Source organism: Globicephala melas, chromosome 20 (assembly GCF_963455315.2).
Source record: "Globicephala melas chromosome 20, mGloMel1.2, whole genome shotgun sequence".
Classification (NCBI taxonomy): domain Eukaryota; kingdom Metazoa; phylum Chordata; class Mammalia; order Artiodactyla; family Delphinidae; genus Globicephala; species Globicephala melas.
In genome coordinates, this window is record NC_083333.1 from 2756846 (window position 1) to 2778643 (window position 21798).

The 21798-nt window shown below is 41.7% G+C and overlaps 2 protein-coding genes across 16 annotated transcripts in view; one reads left to right on the forward strand and one right to left on the reverse strand.

The window, feature by feature from the left end:
• ZNF207 (zinc finger protein 207) overlaps positions 1–2766 on the reverse strand; it is a 57674-nt gene extending 54908 nt beyond the window's left edge. For 10 of the 13 annotated variants that reach the window (XR_009560344.1, XR_011377062.1, XR_011377061.1 and 7 more), the window contains exons 1-2: positions 2584–2766; positions 999–1125 (exon numbers count right to left, since the gene is read on the reverse strand). Coding sequence is in view for 6 of the 13 variants with exons in the window: in XM_030862139.2 (XP_030717999.1) it covers positions 999–1125; positions 2584–2624 (168 nt within the window). In the remaining 7 variants the exon portion in view is untranslated. The remainder of the gene's footprint in view (positions 1–998; positions 1126–2583) is intronic. The other 3 variants (XM_030862137.3, XM_030862135.3, XM_030862136.3) reach the window with 1 other exon arrangement.
• A 3714-nt stretch (positions 2767–6480) lies between these two features.
• C20H17orf75 (chromosome 20 C17orf75 homolog) lies at positions 6481–20976 on the forward strand. Of its 3 annotated transcripts, none has more exons than XM_030862133.2 (10): positions 6481–6778; positions 7657–7737; positions 10147–10272; positions 11178–11318; positions 11564–11621; positions 13409–13528; positions 14333–14397; positions 14549–14685; positions 15714–15817; positions 18839–20976. In XM_030862133.2, exons 1-10 carry the CDS (start codon positions 6639–6641, stop codon positions 19052–19054), a joined length of 1188 nt encoding a protein of 395 aa, XP_030717993.1. In that variant the 5' UTR covers positions 6481–6638; the 3' UTR covers positions 19055–20976. The 3 variants fall into 3 exon arrangements, with proteins under 3 accessions (XP_030717993.1, XP_060146538.1, XP_069900569.1); XM_070044468.1 differs by lacking the exon at positions 6481–6778 and adding an exon at positions 6796–6922; XM_060290555.1 differs by lacking the exon at positions 10147–10272.
• The last annotated feature ends 822 nt before the right edge of the window (positions 20977–21798 follow it).

Consider the following 21798-nt stretch of genomic DNA (forward strand, 5'->3'; position numbering starts at 1 on the left):
TGCATCTGTACTATCCAATACAATAGTCATCCACCAGTCACTTGTGGCTGAGCACAGGAAATATGACTATAATGTAACTGAGGAACTGAAGTTTTAAGTTTTAAATTTCTGTTTAAATAGCCACAAGTAACTAGTGACTACCACAGTGGAAAATTGTGGGTCTCATATTTTTAAATGGATACTGAATTGCTATTATAGCGACATGACTGGAGTGAAACAGATCTTTATAAACTTATTTTTAAACTCAGGGAAGCAATATCTTGTTTTAATTTACCTCCCTGCCTCCTACCAACAGTAGTTTCCAATGAATGGGGATTTGCTCATCTCACATCTCTCTAGGGTCCAATTAGGCAAAAATTCAGGCAGCTCTAGGACTGGCAAAAGTAGAAGAAATAATGTTGAATAAAAAAGGTACTTATTAGATCTTCAAAAATATAAATTACAAAGCCCTCCCCACCTAGTAGTTAAGAACTCAAGAAACCTAGAAATTATTAAGTGAAACACAACGCCACCATTCCAAAAGAGGTCCATGGGATAAATGGTAGCTTAGCCCCAGGCAACAGATTTTAACAAATCGTTCAAAGACAGTGAGTAATGGTGGTTAATTATGTACTAATTCTTATGGGATTGGATTTGGTCAGACTGCCCACAAAATTTAAATCACTGATCCTTGTTCTCTTAGCCAAGTACTGACGAAATACTTCGTGATCTTAACCTAATTGTCACCCATCTAAATCTAGGATAAAAGGTATTATCAATAATTTAAAGGTAAATAGTAGCATAAACTCTTTAAACATGAAAAATCAATTGTTTATCTTCTCAACGGCTAAAGAACAGGTTTTTTTTTAATTTTAAAGCTTACTGGTCATCTTACCTAACCTTTTGCAATAAACAACAACAAAAAAAACTCTACAGCTATCAAAGAGAAATTCAAGATTTTTCCATGTTGTTTCCAAACTACAAGAGAGCAAAAATTAAATACGAAAGAAACTCCTTACCTGCATGCAATGAATAGCTAAGCCAGGTCCTGTATACAATTTCTTATGACATATATGACATTTAAAATGCTTTGCTTTTTGGTGCTGTATAAGGATCTTCTCATCATCAAAATCTCTATTACAATACCTGATCACTATTGTTAAGGTACAAAACTAGCACAATAGTGACACTGCCTATAAAAAATAAATCTGTAATGAAAGAGAATAGTAGTAACATTAAAAACAGGCAACAGCTAAAACCAAGAGTACTTTATATAAAGTCTACTTTTGATATTTATTATACAACTAAGGATTAACCTGCCACATAATTTTGGAATTTTCAATGTCCTGGAAGCTCACAATCTCACATTATCTCTTCACCACCCCTAAATAAACACATCTCAGTAGGCAGTACAGTTTTGTCAAATTCCCGCGTTTCACAGATTTATGTGAAATTAACTTTTCTTTTGTTCAATGTCTCAACATTTACAAATGCACACTGTGAACTGGAAGGGTTCAAAATGTTTTTTAAAAAAAACAAACCCAAAGTTAATGTGGACAGATCTTCAAAAATTAGAAGATAAAAATAATCGAAATACTAAGAATTTACCTAACATTTAAAATTTAATGTTTATATTATTTAGAATCTGAAAATAAGTTCATTGCGACAATTTCCTATGAACAATCCACAAAGCTGCTTGCAATTCCGTACGAATTTGTCGCCCAAAAATGTATATAAACTCACAGATAAGTTCTGTTAATAATACTGAGAATTCTTCCCTCCCTTGTCAGATTTTCCTAAAAGCACTTTACAAAATCTGTAACCGGTTTTCAACTATTATATAAATAAATGCAGCGTTTTTAGGTACCAGACAGTAAATAAAATCAACTGAAACGTAAAGTTTACTAACGTTTCGGGGGGGGGGGAACCGACGCCACGTTTCCTTATTAAGAGGCACTTTCTCACTGCAATAAAACAGGTAAAAAGATAACAAGAAACCCCACCCTGTAAGAGAACGCTTCTCCAAGATTAAGGCGTCAGTGGGTGGGAGGCGGAAGCTAGATCTTCCCCCAACCCCCAGCAAAAAAAAAGGGGGGGGTGGGGGGCGTCGAAATCAGGGTTGACTAACATAATCCTTTACTAAACCACCGATTCTACAAAAAAAAAAAAAAGAAAAAAGAAAAGAGTGGGTGACCGACTCCGGAAGCTCCCCCCTTATCCGCCACAGAGTCAATAAGCGTACTATACTCGAAGCTCAAGTCCCTTTGTTGAACCGTCACCAAAACAACGGAGTGTGGCAGAAGACTCCTCAGGGAACTCTGTCCTCGGTGAAGGGGGTCCAAGCCGCCTCCCCGCGGGTCAACGCTCGCACCAAACCAAGACCCTCCTGAGTCACGGAGTCCCACGACCCACAACTGACAGAGCTTCTCGCCCCAGGGACCCCATTTTCCGAGAAACCTTCCCAAATCTGAGCCCAGCCACCAAACCACCGACCCCGAGGCCTAAATCCCACTCTCCGCCATAGGCCAAAGCCAGGCCTCCCCGTCCCGGTCACCACCAACCGGCGCCCCCGCTCGGCCTCGACTTCAAACCGACAAAGGATACCAGCACCACGGCTTCAGCTGCTTCTTCTTCTTGCGACCCATAACTGCGCTCTACCGACAGAAAAAAAAGGAGGAGAAAACAAGCAGGAAAAACTAGCCAAAGAGTCTCTCACTCTTCCGACCCAACCGCCACCTCCGTGTCCCACAGGAAACAGCCACAAAATGGCCGACGCCCTCGCTCGCTGCTCTGCCTCCCGTCAGGCACTGCGGCCGGGGGCGGTGCCAGGCAGGGGAGGTTCACATGACGAGGCCTACGCCCTGAGTGGGCGGACACTCGCGCCAGCGGAGGGCCGGCTGCCATCTTGTCCGTGCGTCCGGTCCGGGTTCTCCCGTGCGTGCGAATTACTCCGGGTTTACTTTGTTTATAAAAGAGCCGATGATACGTAGGTGCGCCGAGACAGCGCGAATTGGAGAAAAAAAAAAAAAAAACCTCAATAGGTTACCAGAGTAATTCAAGGTAAACTACAAATAAAGGATAATTGAGACAGCGCCCTATTTTTCTTTTGTTTCATTTCCCGGATTACTCCTTTCTGTAGTAACTGTCGGACGTTTGCCTACTAAGTCGAAGAAGTCGGAGTCTTTGCCTTGTAATTCACAGATCGGTGACGGATGCGTAAACGACGCAGCGTGACCACCGCAGTGACGGAAATTCGAGGTGCTGCGGAACCTCAGAGGAGAGGAACCGTTTACAGGGCCTTGGCGGTCATTGGGGTATCGAGGAAGGTTTCCTGCAGGGTCAATGGGAGCAAACGAGGTGGAGGAGAGGGTATCTCACTCAGGGCGCAAAAAGTGCACGTCTTTGAGCCTGAGCACCTGAAAAAACGCTAGAGATAGTAGGGTTGGAGCTCGTAGTGAAGGGGCTGATGGCAAGAGATAATCCTAGGGAGGCTGGCAAAGGCGACTTCCGGAGATTCTCCAGCAGCCTGAGGAGCTGGATTTTATGCTGAAATCTCTGGGAAGCAACAGAAGAATTTTAAGAGCGCAGTTAGAGAAAAACGCAAATAAGAGTATAGCTGGTTAAGAGTCCAGTGCTTGGGTTCATTTTCCACCAGTGCCCCTGCCTATTTGCATGGCTTTGGGCAAGCCACTTAAACTTCCTCTGTCTGCACTTATAACAGAGTTTGGCATAGAGAAATAACCAGTAATGTAAATTAGATGTTACTATTAAAAGGAAAAAGTAATAGTAGATATCCATGGAGCGCTTATCGTGCGCCAGACAAGGTGGTAAGTTTTACATTACTTGTCTCAACAAACCTGTGATGGAGGTGCCATTGTTATCACGCGGTTAACATAGATGAAGAAAAAGAGGCTTAGGGGAGTTGAAGCAGGGAATTCCCTGGTGGTCAGTGGTTAGGACTCCTCACTTGCACTGCCGAGGGTCGACCCCTGATGGGGGAACTAAGACCCCACAAGTTGCGGGGGGAGCAGCCAAAAAAGGGGGAGGCGGGAAGTTGAAGTAATTGACACAAAGTCACAGAGTTAGTAAGTATGAAGCTGAATTAGATTTGAGTCTTAGAAAAAATCGTTCTGCCTACAGTGGGAACAGTGGATTGGTGGAGGCTGAAAGGCAAGTCATAGAGAATGTGACAGTAATCTGGATGAGAGATGAAATTGGTCTGAAGTAGGGAGTGGTTATATATAGAAAAGCATTTATTCATTCTAACTAAAATAAAAAATAAGATAATTTTAGATGGTGCCCAGTGCTCTACCAAAAACAAAAATGAAGAAAGAAGGTGATGGAACAATATAAGGATGTCCACTCTTGCCACTCTTATTCAACATTGTACTGCAGGTCCAGCCAGGGTGATTAGGCAAGAAAAGGAAGTAAAAGGAATCCAGATTGGAATGGAACAAGTAAAACCATTTCTATTCAGAGATGGCATGAGTATGTGAATAAAAGAAAAAGCCCGCAAAGAAAAAGTAATGTGTTGAAATCCTACCCCCCAGTACCTCATAATGTGACCTTATTTGGAAATAGAGTCTTTACAGAGGTAATAATGTTAAGGTGAGGTCATTGGGGTGGACACTGGTGACTGGTGTCCTTACAAAAAGAGGAAATTTGGTTGCAGAGATAGGTATAGAAGAAAACACTATAAAGAGATAGGAAGGAGAACACTATAAATCAAGGAGAAAAACCTGGAACAGACTTTTCCCCATAGCCCTCAGAAGGAACCAACCCTGTTTTCACCTTGACTTTGGACTTCTAACCTCTAGAACTGTGGGACAATAAATTTTGTTGTTTAGGGTGCAGTGGTTAGTACTCAGCACTTTCACTGCTGGGACCCCAAGGTTCAGTCCTGCAAGCCGCACAGCCAAAAAAAAAAAAATTTTGTGTGTGTGTTTAAACCACTCAGTCTGTGGTACTTTGTTAATGGGAACCCTGGAAAACTAATACACTTGTTTGTAGAAAATTCTACGGAATACATTTTTTAAAAATCTAGAGCTAATAAGAGTTCAACAAAGTTCACAGTACAAGATCAATATACAAAAATCAATTGTACTTCTTTTTTTTTTTTTTTTTTTTGCGGTACGCGGGCCTCTCACTGTTGTGGCCTCTCCCGTGGCGGAGCACAGGCTCCGGACGCGCAGGCTCAGCGGCCATGGCTCACGGGCCCAGCCACTCTGCGGCATGTGGGATCTTCCCGGACCGGGGCACGAACCCGTGTCCCCTGCATCGGCAGGCGGACTCTCAACCACTGCGCCAACAGGGAAGCCCCAATTGTACTTCTATACACTAGCAACAAGCAATCTGAAAATAAAATTAAGAAAACAATTCTGGTTACAATAGCATCAAAAAGCATAAAAATTAGGAATAAATTTAACAAAAGTTCTGAACTATATTCTGGAAAACCAAAATATTGTAAGAAATTAAAGATCTAAAGAAGTGAAAACAAAACAAAACAAAACAACCCTGAGATTAATTGTCCAATAATTTTAGGTCAACAAGTCATCCTCAATTCAATTTTGCAGTATTAAGAGTTCTAGAGGGACTTCCCTGGTGGAGCAGTAGTTAAGAATCCGCCTGCCAATGCAGGGGACACGGGTTCGATCCCTGGTCCGGGAAGATCCCACATGCCATGGAGCAACTAAGCCCGTGCACCACAACTACTGAGCCTGTGCTCTTGAGCCCACGAGCCACAACTACTGAAGCCCACGCGCCGAGAACCTGCGCTCTGCAACAAGAGAAGACAGTGCAATGAGAAGCCCGTGCACCACTCGCCGCAACTGGATAAAGCCTGCGGGCAGCAATGAAGACCCAAGGCAGCCAAAAATGAATAAAAAAAAAAAAAAAAAAAAGAGTTCTAGAGCCAGAGTGGGTTTCAATGCCACTCTGCCACTTATTAGCTATTTTACCATGGACAAGTTAAGTAATACGGGCCTTGGTTTACTCATCTGTCAAATGGGATAATATTTACCTCATGGAGTTGTGAGAATTAAATGAGTAAGTATTTGTAAAGCACTTAGAAGGGTCCTCACACACAGAAACTGCTCCGTACATGTTAGCTATTATTTTTCTATATAAAGTTAACATGGGATATAGGTGTACTTTAATATCTTTGATATAGTGATAGGGTGAAACGTGCAAGAAAAACATGCTTAGGCGTTACAAAATCTTAAAACGAATTCAGCAAACAGTTCTTGAGCACCGTAGGCCGTGGGCTAGGACAGAGGATATAGCAGTGAATAAGCTGACATTCTACTGGGAGAGACATAGTAAACAAATACATAAGGTGGGGGCAAGTCCGATGAAGAAGAAGTAAATATAAGGGGACAGGACAGAGACTGATGGGACATCAGTAGAGGTGCGTGTGGGATGTGTTTTGCATAGGGCAGTCAAGTTCTCTCTGAGGAAGTGACGTTTCTGCAGAGACCTGAATGATGTGAGAGAAGACAGGAAAATCAGCGGGCGGTCCAGCTTCCTCGCCTGAGAGCCCGGGAAACCGGCGGAACGCAGATACGCGAGGGCCGGGAGCCGGAGGAGCCGGGCCACCGAGGACTGTACGGCAGCGGGGGAGCGGTTTGGCGGGGACACAGGGCCGTTCAGTGGCCGCCGCGATGCTCCCTTCCTTGCAGGAATCGCTGGATGGGGATGAAAAGGAGCTAGAGAGCAGCGAGGAGGGTGGCTCCGCTGAGGAGCGGAGACTCGAGCCGCCGCCCAGCAGCTACTACTGTCTCTACAGCTACCGCGGAAGCAGGTGCAGCGCCCGACCGCCCTTGTGGCCCCGCCCCGGCCCCACCGCTCGGCCCCACCGCTCGGCCTCGCCGCCCGGCCCCGCAGCCCACCCCAGGTCCCGCAGCCTGGCGGCTCTCAAACGCCGTCTTCTCCCCTCCCAGCCAAGGTCTCTGGCCCTCAGGGCCCTCCTCGCCTTACGCGGTACTTCCGGGCCCCCATCCTGGACTTTTGTGCCTGGCCCTCCCATGCCTGTGCGCTCTGTCCTTAACATCTTCCAGCCCCTTCCTGTCGCCCCTGCCTTTTGTTTAGCGCAGTGCCACACACGCTCAATAATGTCAATTCCCATCCCCTGTCCTTCCTGTCATTGTCTCCCCACTTTCCTCCATCCCCAACCCGCCATCCCTACCCCCACGCCCACCTTCTAGTTACCCTCTGTCCTTGTTGCCTCTTTTCCCTCTGCCCCAGCAGACTTCCTGGGGTTCTTCTGGCCCTGTGAAGTCTGTTTTTGTTTTTGTTTTGGCCGCAGTGCGTGGCTTGGGGGATCTTATTTCCCCGACCAGGGATTGAACCCAGGCCCTCAGCAGTGAAAGTTACGAGTCCTAACCAATGGACCGCCAGGGAATTCCCTGTAAAGTCTGTTTTTAAGAGTAAATTTCCTTGACTCTTCTGGATGTTTAATTTAGCCTTTCCTCCACCCCTTAAGTGGCCTGGAGAGAGAGGGAGCTCTTGTCAGAGCTGTTTTATGGGTTTTCCCTGTCAATGGAGGCAGTGGATTCAAGCACTTCTACCTTGCAGCATTTTAGTTGACTGCCCCTATCCTGCTTGCGGGGGGTGGGGCCCCATACTCCGCTTGAGTTAGAACCCATAAGTTGATAGCTGACTTGCTTTTGCGGCATGCAGATTGGCACAGCAGCGAGCGGACAGTGATGATGGAAGCCCAAGTGGCACAAATGCAGAAACTCCCTCTGGTGATGATTTCAGGTAAAAACAGCTTGGCCATATCCCGCGTATGTGCTTTTCTCTTAAGGGCATCTCTGGCCTGCAGATGTCAGTGGGTACCCTGTCTCCACGCAGCTTTCCCTGAGTCAAACCATCAAGCCCACCTCTCCCCTAGGAACCTCATCTTGATTTTATTACTTCATTTAGTCAAGGCTGGGGCAGATCCAAATACCCTTGTGATTAGCCCCAGGGTGATTAGCCACACCGTTAATCTGAGCTTCTTGATTGGAACTCCAGTAAATATTCAATATAAGTATCAAGAAATTTAAAATCCTCCTTTCCCCCCCGCATTGAATACCCTTTCATAGCTCCTCTGCTGCACTCTACAGTGTAAACTGCAGGATAGCAGCGATTGCTGTCTCTTTTGTTCATCGATGTCTCCCTACCTAGTACCTTGAGTGGTACCTGGCACAGGGTAGATATTTAATATATACTTATATATATATATATATGAATGAATGAACCTCAACACTTGTTGGATGCAAAGTGGAGTATAAAACAAAATTATGTTCACTGAGTGACTGGATGATGGATGATTTAAGGAATTTTTCAGGTACTGTAATAGAACTGTGGAGATATATATATATATATATATATATATATATTTAAGTCCTCATTTTTAGAGATACCTAATGAGAAATTTAGGGATGAAATAATATGATTCCAGAAACTTGCTTCAAAATAAGTCTGGGAAGTGGGAGGTATGGGCAACATGGGAGTACAGGTGAAACAAGATTTTTTTAAAAATAATTTTTATTGCAGTATAGTTGATTTACAATGTTGTGTTAGTTTCAGGTGGACAGCAAAGTGAATCAGTTATATGTATACATATAACCACTCTTTTTTAGATTCTTTTCCCATATAGGCTATTACAGAGTATTGAGTAGAGTTCTCTGTGCTATATACTAGGTCTTTTTTCGTTATCTATTTTATATATAGTAGTGTGTAAAAGTCAATCCCAATCTCCAAATTTATCCCCGCCACCAAGTGAAACAAGATTGCCCATAAGCTGATAATTGTCAAAACTGGGTGGTAGGTACATGTGGGTTCATTATTACTATTCTCTCTACTTTTTATATGTTTGAAATTTTCCATAACATGAAACCAAAGATGTGAGGCGTACTGGGTTTATATTTTATATTGGGAAGTTTGATGACAGAAAAGCTTTTCTTCCTGCATATTCAATTTATAGTTTCTGTTTATATTCTAATCTCAACCAAACTGAAGTGTTTATGTTTAGCTCATAAATGATCACTAAGCTGGTGTGTTTATTCATGGGTAGTAGGTAGTTGGAGGATTGAGGAAAGAAGAGGAGGCATGAAATAGTGATCTCGAGGGACTTCCCTGGTGGCACAGTGGTTAAGAATCCGCCTGCCAATGCAGGGGACACAGGTTCAAGCCCTGGTCTGGGAAGATCCCACATGCCGTGAAGCAACTAAGCCATGTGTCCCACAACTACTGAGCCTGTGCTCTAGAGCCCGCGAGCCACAACTACTGAAGCCCGCGTGCCTAGAGCCCGTGCTCTGCAACAAGAGAAGCCACCGCAATGAGAAGCCCGCGCACTGCAACGAAGAGTAGCCCCCGCTCGCCACAACTAGAGAAAGCCCACGCTCAGCAACGAAGACCCAATGCAGCCAAAATTAATTAATTTAAAGAAAAATAGAGATGTCAAAGAGTTGAGAATGAGTGAACCAGGAAATGTGATAGCTGGGCAGCAGTAGGGCCCACTGGAGGCTAGTGGTCATTTATTTATGTATGTATGTATGTATGTATTTTGGCTGTGCTGCACGGCTTGCAGGATCTTAGTTCCCCGACCAGGGATTGAACCCGGGCCCACGGCAGTGAAACCACCAACCTAACCGCTGGACCACCAGGAAATTCCTAGTGGTCATTAATTTAAAATGAGACTAGACACTGTGGATATGGGTTTTTGTCCAACCACATTCAGCTGCATAGGTGCAGATGCAGAGTAGGTAGAGAGCTGGACTAACCAGGGCTGAAGTTTTGCTAAGTAGGTACAGGGAGGTGAAAGGGGGGTTGAATGAGAATGTGTGCAGGGGTGTGATTACAATGACTGGAATTTAAGCTTGGTAAGGAGGAAGAAGATGAGGATGAGAAACTTGAGGCTGCTGTGAAAAAGATATAAGGTCAGTGGCTTGGGGGTCCCAGTGGAGTCATAATACTAGAGAGAATGAGCTGGAAAGAGAACTATTTTAAATGGATGAGGTAGATCATACTTGGTGATATACATTCCTAGAAGCCTCACCAACAGGAGTCAGATAGAAAGCTTTGCCGAGTCCTTAGTGAGGGCTTTTAGCGATGTCCTGTCTGACTTGCGGGGTGTAAATGCAGAGTCCACTGGTGAGGAACGTGTGTCTTTCATTTGTCAAGCCTCTCCTTGGCGGATACTAATCTACCATCTGAATTGGAGCCAGAGCTGTGCAGTTTCATTGCTAAGCGTCTTTCTAAGGGAGCAGTCTTTGAAGGGCTGGGTAATGTTGCATCTGTGGAGCTGAGGTAAGTATAAAATGTGCTGTATCCTGAGATTTTATTTCTGAGCTAAATATGAGAAGTGGTGAGAAACTCCAAAAGATCAGTACCTACTAGACCTGCAAAGTCCATCTTTGTTCCCTGGCAGCCGAGCACTGGGCCTCACATTTTTGTGGAATGGAATTAACTGAACGGCAGAGGCTCTGCCTCCTCGGTGTACATATTTAGTCTTGTACTTGGAAGAGAAGAGCTCACTACCAAAACTATAACTGTATACTTTACAGTGGTAAAGGGCTTTCACAAACTTCAATGCCATTCTCCTTGCAAAGGGGTGATAAAGCAGATACTCTTACTTCCATTTTCAGATGAAGTAATAAACTCAGAGAAGTTGAGGTCCCAAGGCTGGTCACATTGATGGAATTCAGGCTTAAATATAGGTGTCCTCAGTCGAATTCCAGCCATCTTTCTACTACACCCCTTGATGTAGTTCACTTCAGACCATGATATTGGCATCAAGTCCTCTCAGGAGTGTGAGGCCACATACCAAAGATAAGGCCATCGGATAAACACTTCACATCTGCCCGGAGCTTCAGTGATTCATGAAGGTTTAGGGGAGGGAGAAAAGATGATTATATTTATGTGAACATGGAAAAACTATGAACAAGAGTGAAATTTGCATGAATTTTTCACATAAGACAGGAGAATTCAAAGAAATTCCATGTTTGTTAGGTGCTGCTTTAGCTAAAGCCCATTATGGTATACGTTCATTTTCCTCTGTTGTTACAAGTAAACCAAGAAGTCTGGGAAGCTCTGACCTACTGAGCAACCTAATGGTATTGCCAGATAAGGATGACCAGGCCTCAGAGGAGTCTACAGAACTACGTGCATGAGTTATCAAAATAATACATTTAACCTTTTTCTTTCTGTTCTAGAACTCCAGGTTACCGAGTTGGTTGTTATTACTGCCTTTTCCAACAAGAAAAACTGCTTTCCCAAACAACAACAGACTCTGAACATAACTGTTCAGAGTATGTGGTCTGCTTTTTAGGAGGGTCTGAAAAAGGACTTGAGCTATATCCTTTCTTTGGTCTTTGAGGGTATCAGGAAGGAAAGTGTTGGCAGGCAAGTAGAGGATTATTACTAGCAACGTCCGCAAAGGTTTTCTACCTCTTATGCATTAACTCCAATTTCAGACCTCCGTACGACCAGTTTGTCTTGGCTTGTTTTAATTGACAGTTATTTGAGAGATTTTTATATTACCTATTAAGAAATAAAACCCTTTCTTGATTCATCCTTTATTGCTTCCTTAAGAACATACTTTCAGGCTTGAATTGGACAAGTATATTCAAGGGCTGAAAAATAACATGAACTGTGAGGTAAGATGATTGCATTAATCTTTTTTAAAAGAGTTTCATTCCTTATTTTTTAATATTTATTATTTATTTGGTTGTGCCGGGTCTTAGTTGCAGCACGCGGGATCTAGTTCCCTGACCAGGGGTTGAACCTGGGCCCCCTGCATTGGGAGCGTGCAGTCTTAACCGCTGGACCACCAGGGAAGTCCCTGCGTTAATATTTTTAAAGACTGAGATGATTAACATTATGCGACTGCTATACTTGTCAAATCATCCAAGTGGACACAAACACGTAGAAATTCTGAAAATGTGCTACTTTGCGGGCTAAAAGAAAGGTGCTTGGGGGCTTCCCTGGTGGTGCAGTGGTTAAGAATCCGCCTGCCAATGCAGGGGACACGGGTTCGAGCCCTGGTCCGGGAAGATCCCACATGCCGCGGAGCACCTAAGCCCGTGTGCCACAAGTACTGAACCTGCGCTCTAGAGCCCGTGCACCGCAACTACTGAGCCCGCGTGTCTAGAACCCGTGCTCCACAACAAGAGAAGCCACCGCAATGAGAAGCCCGCGCACCACAATGAAGAGTAGCCCCCACTCCACACAACTAGAGAAAGCCCGCGTGCAGCAATGAAGACCCAACGCAGCCAAAAATACATAAATTAATTTTAAATGGATTTGTTTTAAAAAAAGAAGGAAAAAAAAGAAAGGTGCTTGTTAAGGGAAGCAGGGAACATAGTCGTATAAGTGCTGTATGTTTCACAAGACTGCTTCTGAAGTTTTGCATCTATGAAAAATTCAATTAAATTCAAAGGTATATAGTAACATGCCAAGCGAGGAAGATGACGTTCTCTTCCCAATTTCTAGACACATAAGATTTATATTCTGGTCAGAACTAATGGCCCACAAAGCCTCTGGCACCAAAGACATGCTATGCAATGGGATGACTGTCCTTGAACTCAACCTCAAAGATTTTTAGAAACATCCCAGTTTTCATTAATCGATCTTTTATGAATTAGATACCTCCGTTCAATTCCTTTATCCATACCTTTTAAAAACTATGTGTTTGGTTGGTGGCAGTAAAGTCATAACTCTTAAAATTTACTCCCCATTACACGTGGTAATAATTCCTTTCTTTCACTTGTGCATGTGCTTACAAGACACTGCAGGAGGGGAAAGGATAGCATAGGAGTGAGCTGGGGTTACGAGTCTAGGGGGAGCTGCTCTCCCAGGCTGGAGCTCTCCCTCCAGCCCCAGGGAGCAGCACAGCCAAGGAAGCCAAATGAGCTCCTGGCAGCGTGTCTGACACCCGGAGTGGGCTTGAGTGTTTTGATGCGATGACTTGTATCCTTCCCTGTTCGCATTTCGAGTGTGAACGAACTGTCTGCATTCTTTCATTCAACAGGCACTTTATAAGCTCATCCATGGACATTTCAGACGCTGTGCCAGGTGCTGGGGAGATGAGGATTATTAAGAGAGTATCTCCAAGAGTTCACAGTACAGTGGGAGGAGATTGACATGTAAATGCCCCAACTCCTTTCAGTGAAGAAATAGCATGGAACCCTATTAATTCAGTCTCTTCATTTTATATAACGCATTTCTTAGTGTGTTTTTAAGAAATGCAGTACTGAATTAATCCCCACTCTGCCCAACAAGCCCAGCAAAGTTATATCACAATTCCTTTTTTAAAATTTGTGGTGTTAGCTTAAAAGAAGGTGTCTGTCCCCAGTTCTTTTCACTGTCAAGAGTATCATGAAGAAAATGTTAAGTCCAAGGTGAAGGCTGATATCAAAGCAAATGACATTCTCTCTTGATCTAGGAAAGGGGTGGGGAGAACCACGTACAGTCCTACCTGAGCAGCTGGTTTGAGGATGTTGTATGCCCAATCCAAAGGGTGGTTCATCTCTTTCAGGAGCAGCTTACCTTTCTGCTACATGCTGTAAGTATTGCCCAAACAAAAGCATTTCCTTAATTGAGAATCACTTTGGCCAAGTTTGGATTATTTAAAGACATACTTATTTTCTCTGAACATTACCTTCCCCCCGAATATTCATTCAGACAATGCCTGCATTAGGATAGACCACACTCTATTTATTCAGATCTAGAAAGTTACACTACTAAGGTAGAATTGCAAATACTGAGTCTTCTAATAAGATAAAACGTTTTAAAATAATTACCTTTTTGTTTTGGCCGCGCTGCACAGCTTATGCGATCTTGGTTCCCCGACCAGGGATTGAACCTGGGCCACGGCAGTGAAAGCCCCGAATCCTAACCACTAGACCAGCAGGGAACTCCCTAAAATAATTACCCTTTGAAGTGATCTGGAAGAGGTGTAATTTCCAAAATAATTTGAGAAGGAAAATGGAAATCAAAAGGGATTTTACCTATATAAAAATGTCCAAATAAAAAATGAAAAATTCACTAAAATATCTAGACAATGGGGTAGGCTCGAGTAAATGGCCAGGTTTTTCATGTAAATATGTGGTAGGTAGATGCAGCTGAGGCTGGATGGCCCCACAAGCCCAGGTGGTGAAGCCAGATTTCAGACCATTAGTGATCTGAACAAGGATTAGTGATCTGAACAGCAACAGCTGAACAAGGCTCTGGAGAGCTCCCGGACAGTGCCGAGCAAGCATCGTCTAGCGTGGTGGTTATTGGGGGAGGTGATGTTTAGTCACAAGTGGCTGTGCAACAAGGAAAACTGGAATACATGTATCAGTTAGGCTTTATTTTTCTCTCATAGGCTCTGAGTTATACTCCTGTTGAGGTTAAAGAATCAGATGAAAAAACAAAGAGAGACATTCACAGGTAAAGAACAGTTTTGCAAAGAGAACCTTTTCCACAGCAAGCCTGATGTTTATGTTTTTAACACCCACCCCCACTCCCAATGCAGAATGAATTTGCTTCCTCCCTCCCATCCTATAATATAGTTTGTGCAAAAGGATTGTGTGTGTGGCAGGTTTCTGAGTGTGGCCAGTCTCCAAGGCCTTATTCACGAAGGCACCATGACGTCTTTGTGCATGGCCATGACGGAGGAGCAGCATAAGTCTGTGATCATCGATTGTAGTAGCTCCCAGCCTCAGTTCCACAATGCAGGTGAGCCAACAACCCCGGGAGCAGGCTTGTGAATCTCCTTTTTTGCGCTGAGAACAAATGATGCAAACTTATCCTTCCTGTCTTGTGCAGTTTTACATGTTTATCCCCAAATCACCAAAAACAATAGCAGTTCTAGAAACGTGGAAATCATGTCATGCCTAGCAATTCTTCTCCTAGGTATATAGAGAACTCTTGTACATGTACACAAGGAGACAAATACAAGATGTTCATAAGGGCACTGTTTGAAATAGCAAAGAACTGAAAGCAACTTAAGTGTCTGTCAACAGGAGAATTGATAAACTGCTCTATTCATACAATGGAATACTATATAGCCGTGACAATGAGTGAACTAGAGCTATATGTCTCAGTATAGCACACAAATGTATTATATAATGCAAGAGCCATTAAAGAAAAATACAGTTTTAACATATGCAAAATAATACTATATAGGGCTTATAGATAAAGTATGTGGCAAAAGTTTATAGAAAGACATGGGCATGATAATTCTTTCTGATGGGAAAGGAAGGAGATGCGATTGGGAAGAGGCAAACGGGAACTTCAACCATTTTGGTATTTCTTAACCAGGTGGTGAGTTAAGTTTTTTTAGACCATTATAGAAGTCTTAAATAATTCATTATAAGAGTTTTTATAAAGGAGGAAAGAATATCTTGATGTATACAAATATTGAATCATTATGTTGTGCACCTGAAACTAATATGTCAATTACATCTCAATTTAAAAAAAGAAAATAGGGCTTCCCTGGTGGCGCAGTGGTTGAGAGTCTGCCTGCCGATGTAGGGGACACGGGTTCGTGCCCCGGTCTGGGAAGATTCCCACATGCCGCGAAGCGGCTGGGCCCGTGAGCCATGGCCGCTGAGCCTGCGCATCCGGAGCCTGTGCTCCGCAGTGGGAAAGGCCACAACAGTGAAAGGCCTGTGTACCGCGAAAGAAAGAAAATAAATAAAAAGAAAGGAAGAATAAATGTCTTGTGATTTCACTTTTATTTATTTTTCTAAAATATTTTATAGGAAGCAATCGGTTTTGTGAGGATTGGATGCAGGCTTTTTTGAATGGTGCTGAAGGAGGTAACCCTTTTCTTTTTCGACAAGTCCTGGAGAACTTTAAACTAAAGGTAACTAATTGGCTGTGTGCCAAGTGCCACGCATAGTCTTTGTCTGAACTGTAATTAGTACCGGTGACTGAGTAACAAATCTGCTTTATAGCTATGATGTCATTCTCAAAACTAGAATCCTCAGTGCCAGTTTTCCCGTACCCAGTGACGACTGGGTACCTAAACTTTTCATCTTTGCTAATCTGACAGGGTGACGATGGTATATCAGTGTTTTTATTTGCTTTATTTATTTTTATTTTTTGGTTGTGTCGGGTCTTAGTTGCAGAGCGTGGGCTCTTCATTGCGGCGTGCGGGCTCTCTGGTTGTGGCGCGCGGGCTTAGTTGCCCCACAGCACGTGGGATCTTAGTCCCCTGACCAGGGATCGAACCAGCGTCCCCTGCATTGCAAGACAGATTCTTAACCACTGGACCACCAGGGAAGTCCTTTTATTTGCATTTAAAAATTTCAGTTTATTTCAACCAAAACCAAAACAGTTCACCCATTTCTCCCACTCCCTACCTCCTGCCTCTGGTGGCTACCAGTCTGTTCTTGAAGTCTATGAGCTTGTTTTTTTGTTTTTTTGTTTTTTAACTCTATATATATTTGGATTCCACATGTAGAAGAGATCGTGTGGTATTTGTCTTTCTCTGTCGGACTTGTTTCACTTAGCATGATGCCCTTGAGGTCCATCCGCGTTGTCACCGATGGCAGGATCTCATTCTTTTTCATGGCTGAGTGGTATTCCACTGGGTATATATACCACAGTTTCTTTGTCTGCTCATCCGTCAGTGGACACTTGGGTTCTTCGGTGATGCCGCAGGGAACGTGAGGGTGCAGATACCTTTTTGAATAGGTGTTTTGTTTTCTTCAGGGAGATGCAGAAGGAGCATTGCTGGATCGTATTTTTTTCATTTGGATTATTACCTTAGGGTATATTCCCTAACGTGGGATTACCAAGTCAAAGGGTTTGAATGCTTTGGTTCCTCTTACAAATTGTCAGCTTGCACTTCAGAAAAATAGGAACAAATTACAGAATGGCCAGCAATGTGTGTGGGTTTTCTATGCAGAACCTAATACAACAGGTTTTTATCAATCTTATTTATTTTTATTAACTTAATACTGGCACTCCATAGCTGTTCAAATCTGTCTTTAATTATTATTCAGGCTGAACATTTTTTCATGTTAGTTTACTATTTACAAATAAACAAACAAAAAGACACATTTCAATGGAGCAAATCTATCCACTGTGATATAGCGACATTATAAATTGTAAAGGCAATACTAATGAAAAATGTTACCTGTCATTCTTTATATGTAAACAATATCTTTATTTTATTTATTTATTTATTTATTGGTGTTTTTATTTATTTTATTTATTTTTTTTAACATCTTTATTGGGGTATAATTTGCTTTACAATGGTGTGTTAGTTTCTGCTTTATAACAAAGTGAATCGGTTATACCTATACATATGTTCCCATATCTCTTCCCTCTTGCGTCTCCCTCCCTCCCACCCTCCCTATCCCACCCCTCCAGGCGGTCACAAAGCACCGAGCCGACATCCCTGTGCCATGCGGCTGCTTCCCACTAGCTATCTACCTTACGTTTGTTAGTGTGTATATGTCCATGCGTCTCTCTTGCCCTGTCACAGCTCACCCTTCCCCCTCCCCATATCCTTAAGTCCGTTCTCCAGTAGGTCTGTGTCTTTATTCCTGTCTTACCCCTAGGTTCTTCATGACATTTTTTTTCTTCTTAAATTCCATATATATGTGTTAGCATACGATATTTGTCTTTTTCTTTCTGACTTAATTCATCTGTATGACAGACTCTAGGTCTATCCACCTCATTATAAATAGCTCAGTTTCGTTTCTTTTTATGGCTGAGTAATATTCCATTGTATATATGTGCCACATCTTCTTTATCCATTCATCCGATGATGGGCACTTAGGTTGTTTCCATCTCCGGGCTATTGTAAATAGAGCTGCAATGAACATTTTGGTACATGACTCTTTTTGAATTACGGTTTTCTCAGGTTATATGCCCAGTAGTGGTATTGCTGGGTCATATGGTATTTCTATTTTTAGTTTTTTACGGAACCTCCATACTGTTCTCCATAGTGGCTGTATCAATTTACATTCCCACCAAGAGTGTATGAGGGTTCCCTTTTCTCCATACCCTCTCCAGCATTTATTGTTTGTAGGTTTTTTGATGATGGCCATTCTGACTGGTGTGAGATGATATCTCATTGTAGTTTTGATTTGCATTTCTCTAATGATTAATGATGTTGAGCATTCTTTCATGTGTTTGTTGGCAGTCTGTATATCTTCTTTGGAGAAATGTCTATTTAGGTCTTTTGCCCATTTTTGGATTGGGTTGTTTGTTTTTTTGTTATTGAGCTGCATGAGCTGCTTGTAAATTTTGGAGATTAATCCTTTGTCAGTTGCTTCATTTGCAAATATGTTCTCCCATTCTGAGGGTTGTCTTTTGGTCTTGTTTATGGTTTCCTAATTGTCAGTAGAGTCCGGGTCTTAACCATAAATTTGCATTATTCTGTATCTATTTTGTACCATAAGCCTTATTCACAATAATTAAAATAAGTTTTTAAAAACAAACACGAACTAGAATCCTCAAAAGGCATTCCATTTGTATTTTTCAGTGGCTTCTGCATATGTACCATTGCATATCCAGTTAATTGGATTGAATGCTTGCTTATATTTCAAGGACTTCAGTCTTGTAATTCGTGACATATCTTAGTTGGAAAGCACAAAAAAAGGAGTTCCATGCCTAAGGGTTCAAAATTTTGGTGGGGAGGCATGTTGTCACCTTATTTAGGAGATTTGTAAAGTATTTTTACTTTATATATATAAAAGATTTTGTTCTACCGAGGGCAAAGCATATTAGCAATAAAAATGATGAAAATATTCAAAAATAAAAAGCAAACATTTCAGTAACATATGTTGAGTTCTCAGCTGGATAGGAGATCTTTTTCAGGCTTCATTATTATCTCACTAAACACACATTTAACTGGGTAATCTTTTTCTAGGCCATACAAGACACAAATAATTTGAAGAGATTTATCCGGCAGGCAGAAATGAATCATTATGCTTTGTTTAAATGTTACATGTTCCTAAAGAACTGTGGTAGTGGAGATATCCTTTTGAAGATTGTTAAAGTGGAACACGAAGAAATGCCCGAAGCCAAAAGTGTGGTAGCTGTCCTCGAAGAATTTATGAAAGAAGCTCCTACCCAAAGTTTTTGATCACATGTTTTGAGATGATTATATTGTGAAGTTATGCAAGCCTTGGTGTTTGAAATTGCAGTTGTTATAACTGTCATAGGATTGCTATTTCAGATTATTTGAAACATTCTAGGTTTTTTCATGTTGTACTTTTAAGATTAAACCTAATAAGACATATAAATCTGATGCAAGTCTTCACTGAGCCCTAGATAGGTGTGTGTTAGAGTTGTGAAAATTTTACATTTGCTGGTCTCATAAATTCTAGACTTCAGGGAGTTGTTCCTTAAAAAACTTCAGAGGTGATTTTGTGGCTTCTGTGAGGAGTTTGCTGCAGTATTTAGCAACTTTTCCTCCCAGAAAAATGATAACACTTCTTTCTCAACGTACTATAGCTTCTTTTAAAAAAAGTACTCCTAGTTTTAGGACAGATTAACACCACGACACCATTTCAAAAACAGATCTGTGCATCCTGTGGGTGCTTGATAGACTTTTTTTGTCTGATTGATGATGGATGATGAAGCCAGATTTCGTGTCAATATGCAAATAAATCATGAGTGTGTAGGGAGGTAAATGAGCTTTAAAAATAGATGTACTAGCTTCAAGATAAAACATTATCTCTGATGGAAAGCTACTGCAGAAGTGGCCCCATCACTTTTCTTCATTTGTTCACAGGTATTTGCCAAGAGCCTATATTTTCTTTTTTCTTTCAGACGAAAATGCTGGATTTTTTAAACAGAGGGTTAAAAAAGAAACAAAGTACATAAATTGTACAAGCAAATGTAACAGAGATTCTTCATGTCAGGGTTAATCATTGCTTTTAGTTTTTTGTACATTTGTTGCAAGCCTTAAATTGTTTTATTCTGAATCAATTGAAAGTGTTCTCAGAGCCGTTTATAATTCCCATGGAAGCCAACTGTAGCTACACACATATGACTGCAGTTTGTTCTGCTTAGCTCTTTAATAAATCCATTTGATAATGATTTTTGTTTAGAAGATCAGAAGTCTTGTGTCCTCACTGCCCTCAGGATGCCCAGAGGAACACAAGCCCATAAAAGTCCTCTCCTACACTCATCTAAATTCACATTAAGTGCTGAGTTTTAACTTTCCAAATGACTGACAATGGCCTTCTGCTTTCTCTTATACTGAAGTCTAGAGACATGACTCACTGAGCCATTTCTTTTCTTTAATGAGAAATATAATTCAGGATCCTCATAAAGGCTTTCATATGGTTTTAAACTTTAATAACTTGGATCATAGTCAGTGTAGAAAAAAAAAATCCAAGTAGCATCTTTTTTATAGCATTAAATTCAGAATGACTATGGAAAACAAGCGATTTTATGGCATAGCCCTTGAATCTTTTTCTAATGTAGTGTTGCCCACTTGGAAATCAAATTTTTAAATAAACAATGTTAAGACATCAACATTTTGAGTCTGGAAAACATATTTTTCATTTTCAAATTCACATATCATTCAAGAGTCCATGTTGTAAATAGCATTTAAAAGCAAATGTATTACCTGCTTCAAGTCATTTATGGATAGAGTCAAGGCATAATTACATATTCTTTATATGTACTTTTATATATACTTTTTGTAATGTAAGCTCACCACATTACACAGTTATATATAAAACAGTCTTATTTTAAAAGTGTATGATGAACTGTATATCACTACTGTAGACAAGGAAAATAGTGACATGGAGTTGAATATCTTGTGGGCCATGAGAAGAAACTCAAAGAGCTCATGACCAAAAACATGTACTGTATTCAAATTTTAATAAGCTAATATATTAACTTTTAAAGTTTTAAAAAGCATTTGTTCAAGTGTGGAATACATTATGTATTATTTGTGTGCTATACACAGGAAATGTATGTTTGTCACATATCAAAAATGGTCTCAATTTATCTGTAATTATATTTATAATAATAAAACAACTTAGCTTCTCACCAGCACAGTCATTTTTATTCAGTGAGCTCAATTCTCCAGCCTGACATTTTTAGTAATTCACAACAAGTTTATGGGGGAAATTATACTCGTTAGGCTAAGGAGTTTGTTGAAGATCAAATCACCTGCTGGGAGACACCTTTCTGCATCTTGCAGGAGGCATCAGGCAGAGTGTAGGAGCAATTTCCATCACAATGTTTTATTCATTGTCCAGTAAAGTTTACCTTTCGAACTCAATAACCCAAGTCAATTCCTTTCACTCTCATTCATTATTAACCATGACAGAATGCCTCTCCTTTACCAGAGGATTCCTTATACCAGATGCCAGAAAAGCCTGCCATCTCAGAAATAAGATTCAGTTACTAGGACTACATTTTCCTAACCATGTGTCTTCTTAGTAATGGAAACCCCACTGGCTTCAATGAAGTCGTTCCATTTGGAGGTCTAAGAAGGCAGCTCCAGTCCTACATCTGCTAAACTTCTTAAATGTGCCTCTTGGACTTCATACCACTCTGCGCTGGCATAAATGCTAGATGCTGGAAATTGGGGGTGATAGCTGCTGATTTTCTTGTGACCTACCTCTGGGAGGGCTGACAAAACGGAGATCCTGTTAAGTGAACACCGAGTTAATGTTCCAAGGCTCACGCTGTGACCGATGGCCCTAGGCCCAGGGCAATGAGACTGGCTCTTTAAACAAACACCCTGATGCTTCTACAAACTTAGTGTCCTTAAAGTTCTATACAAACACCCGAAGGCTAAGAACACGAACTTTGGAACCAGGCAGTCTTGGGTGTGATCCTACTAGCAAGTTACTGAACTTCTCT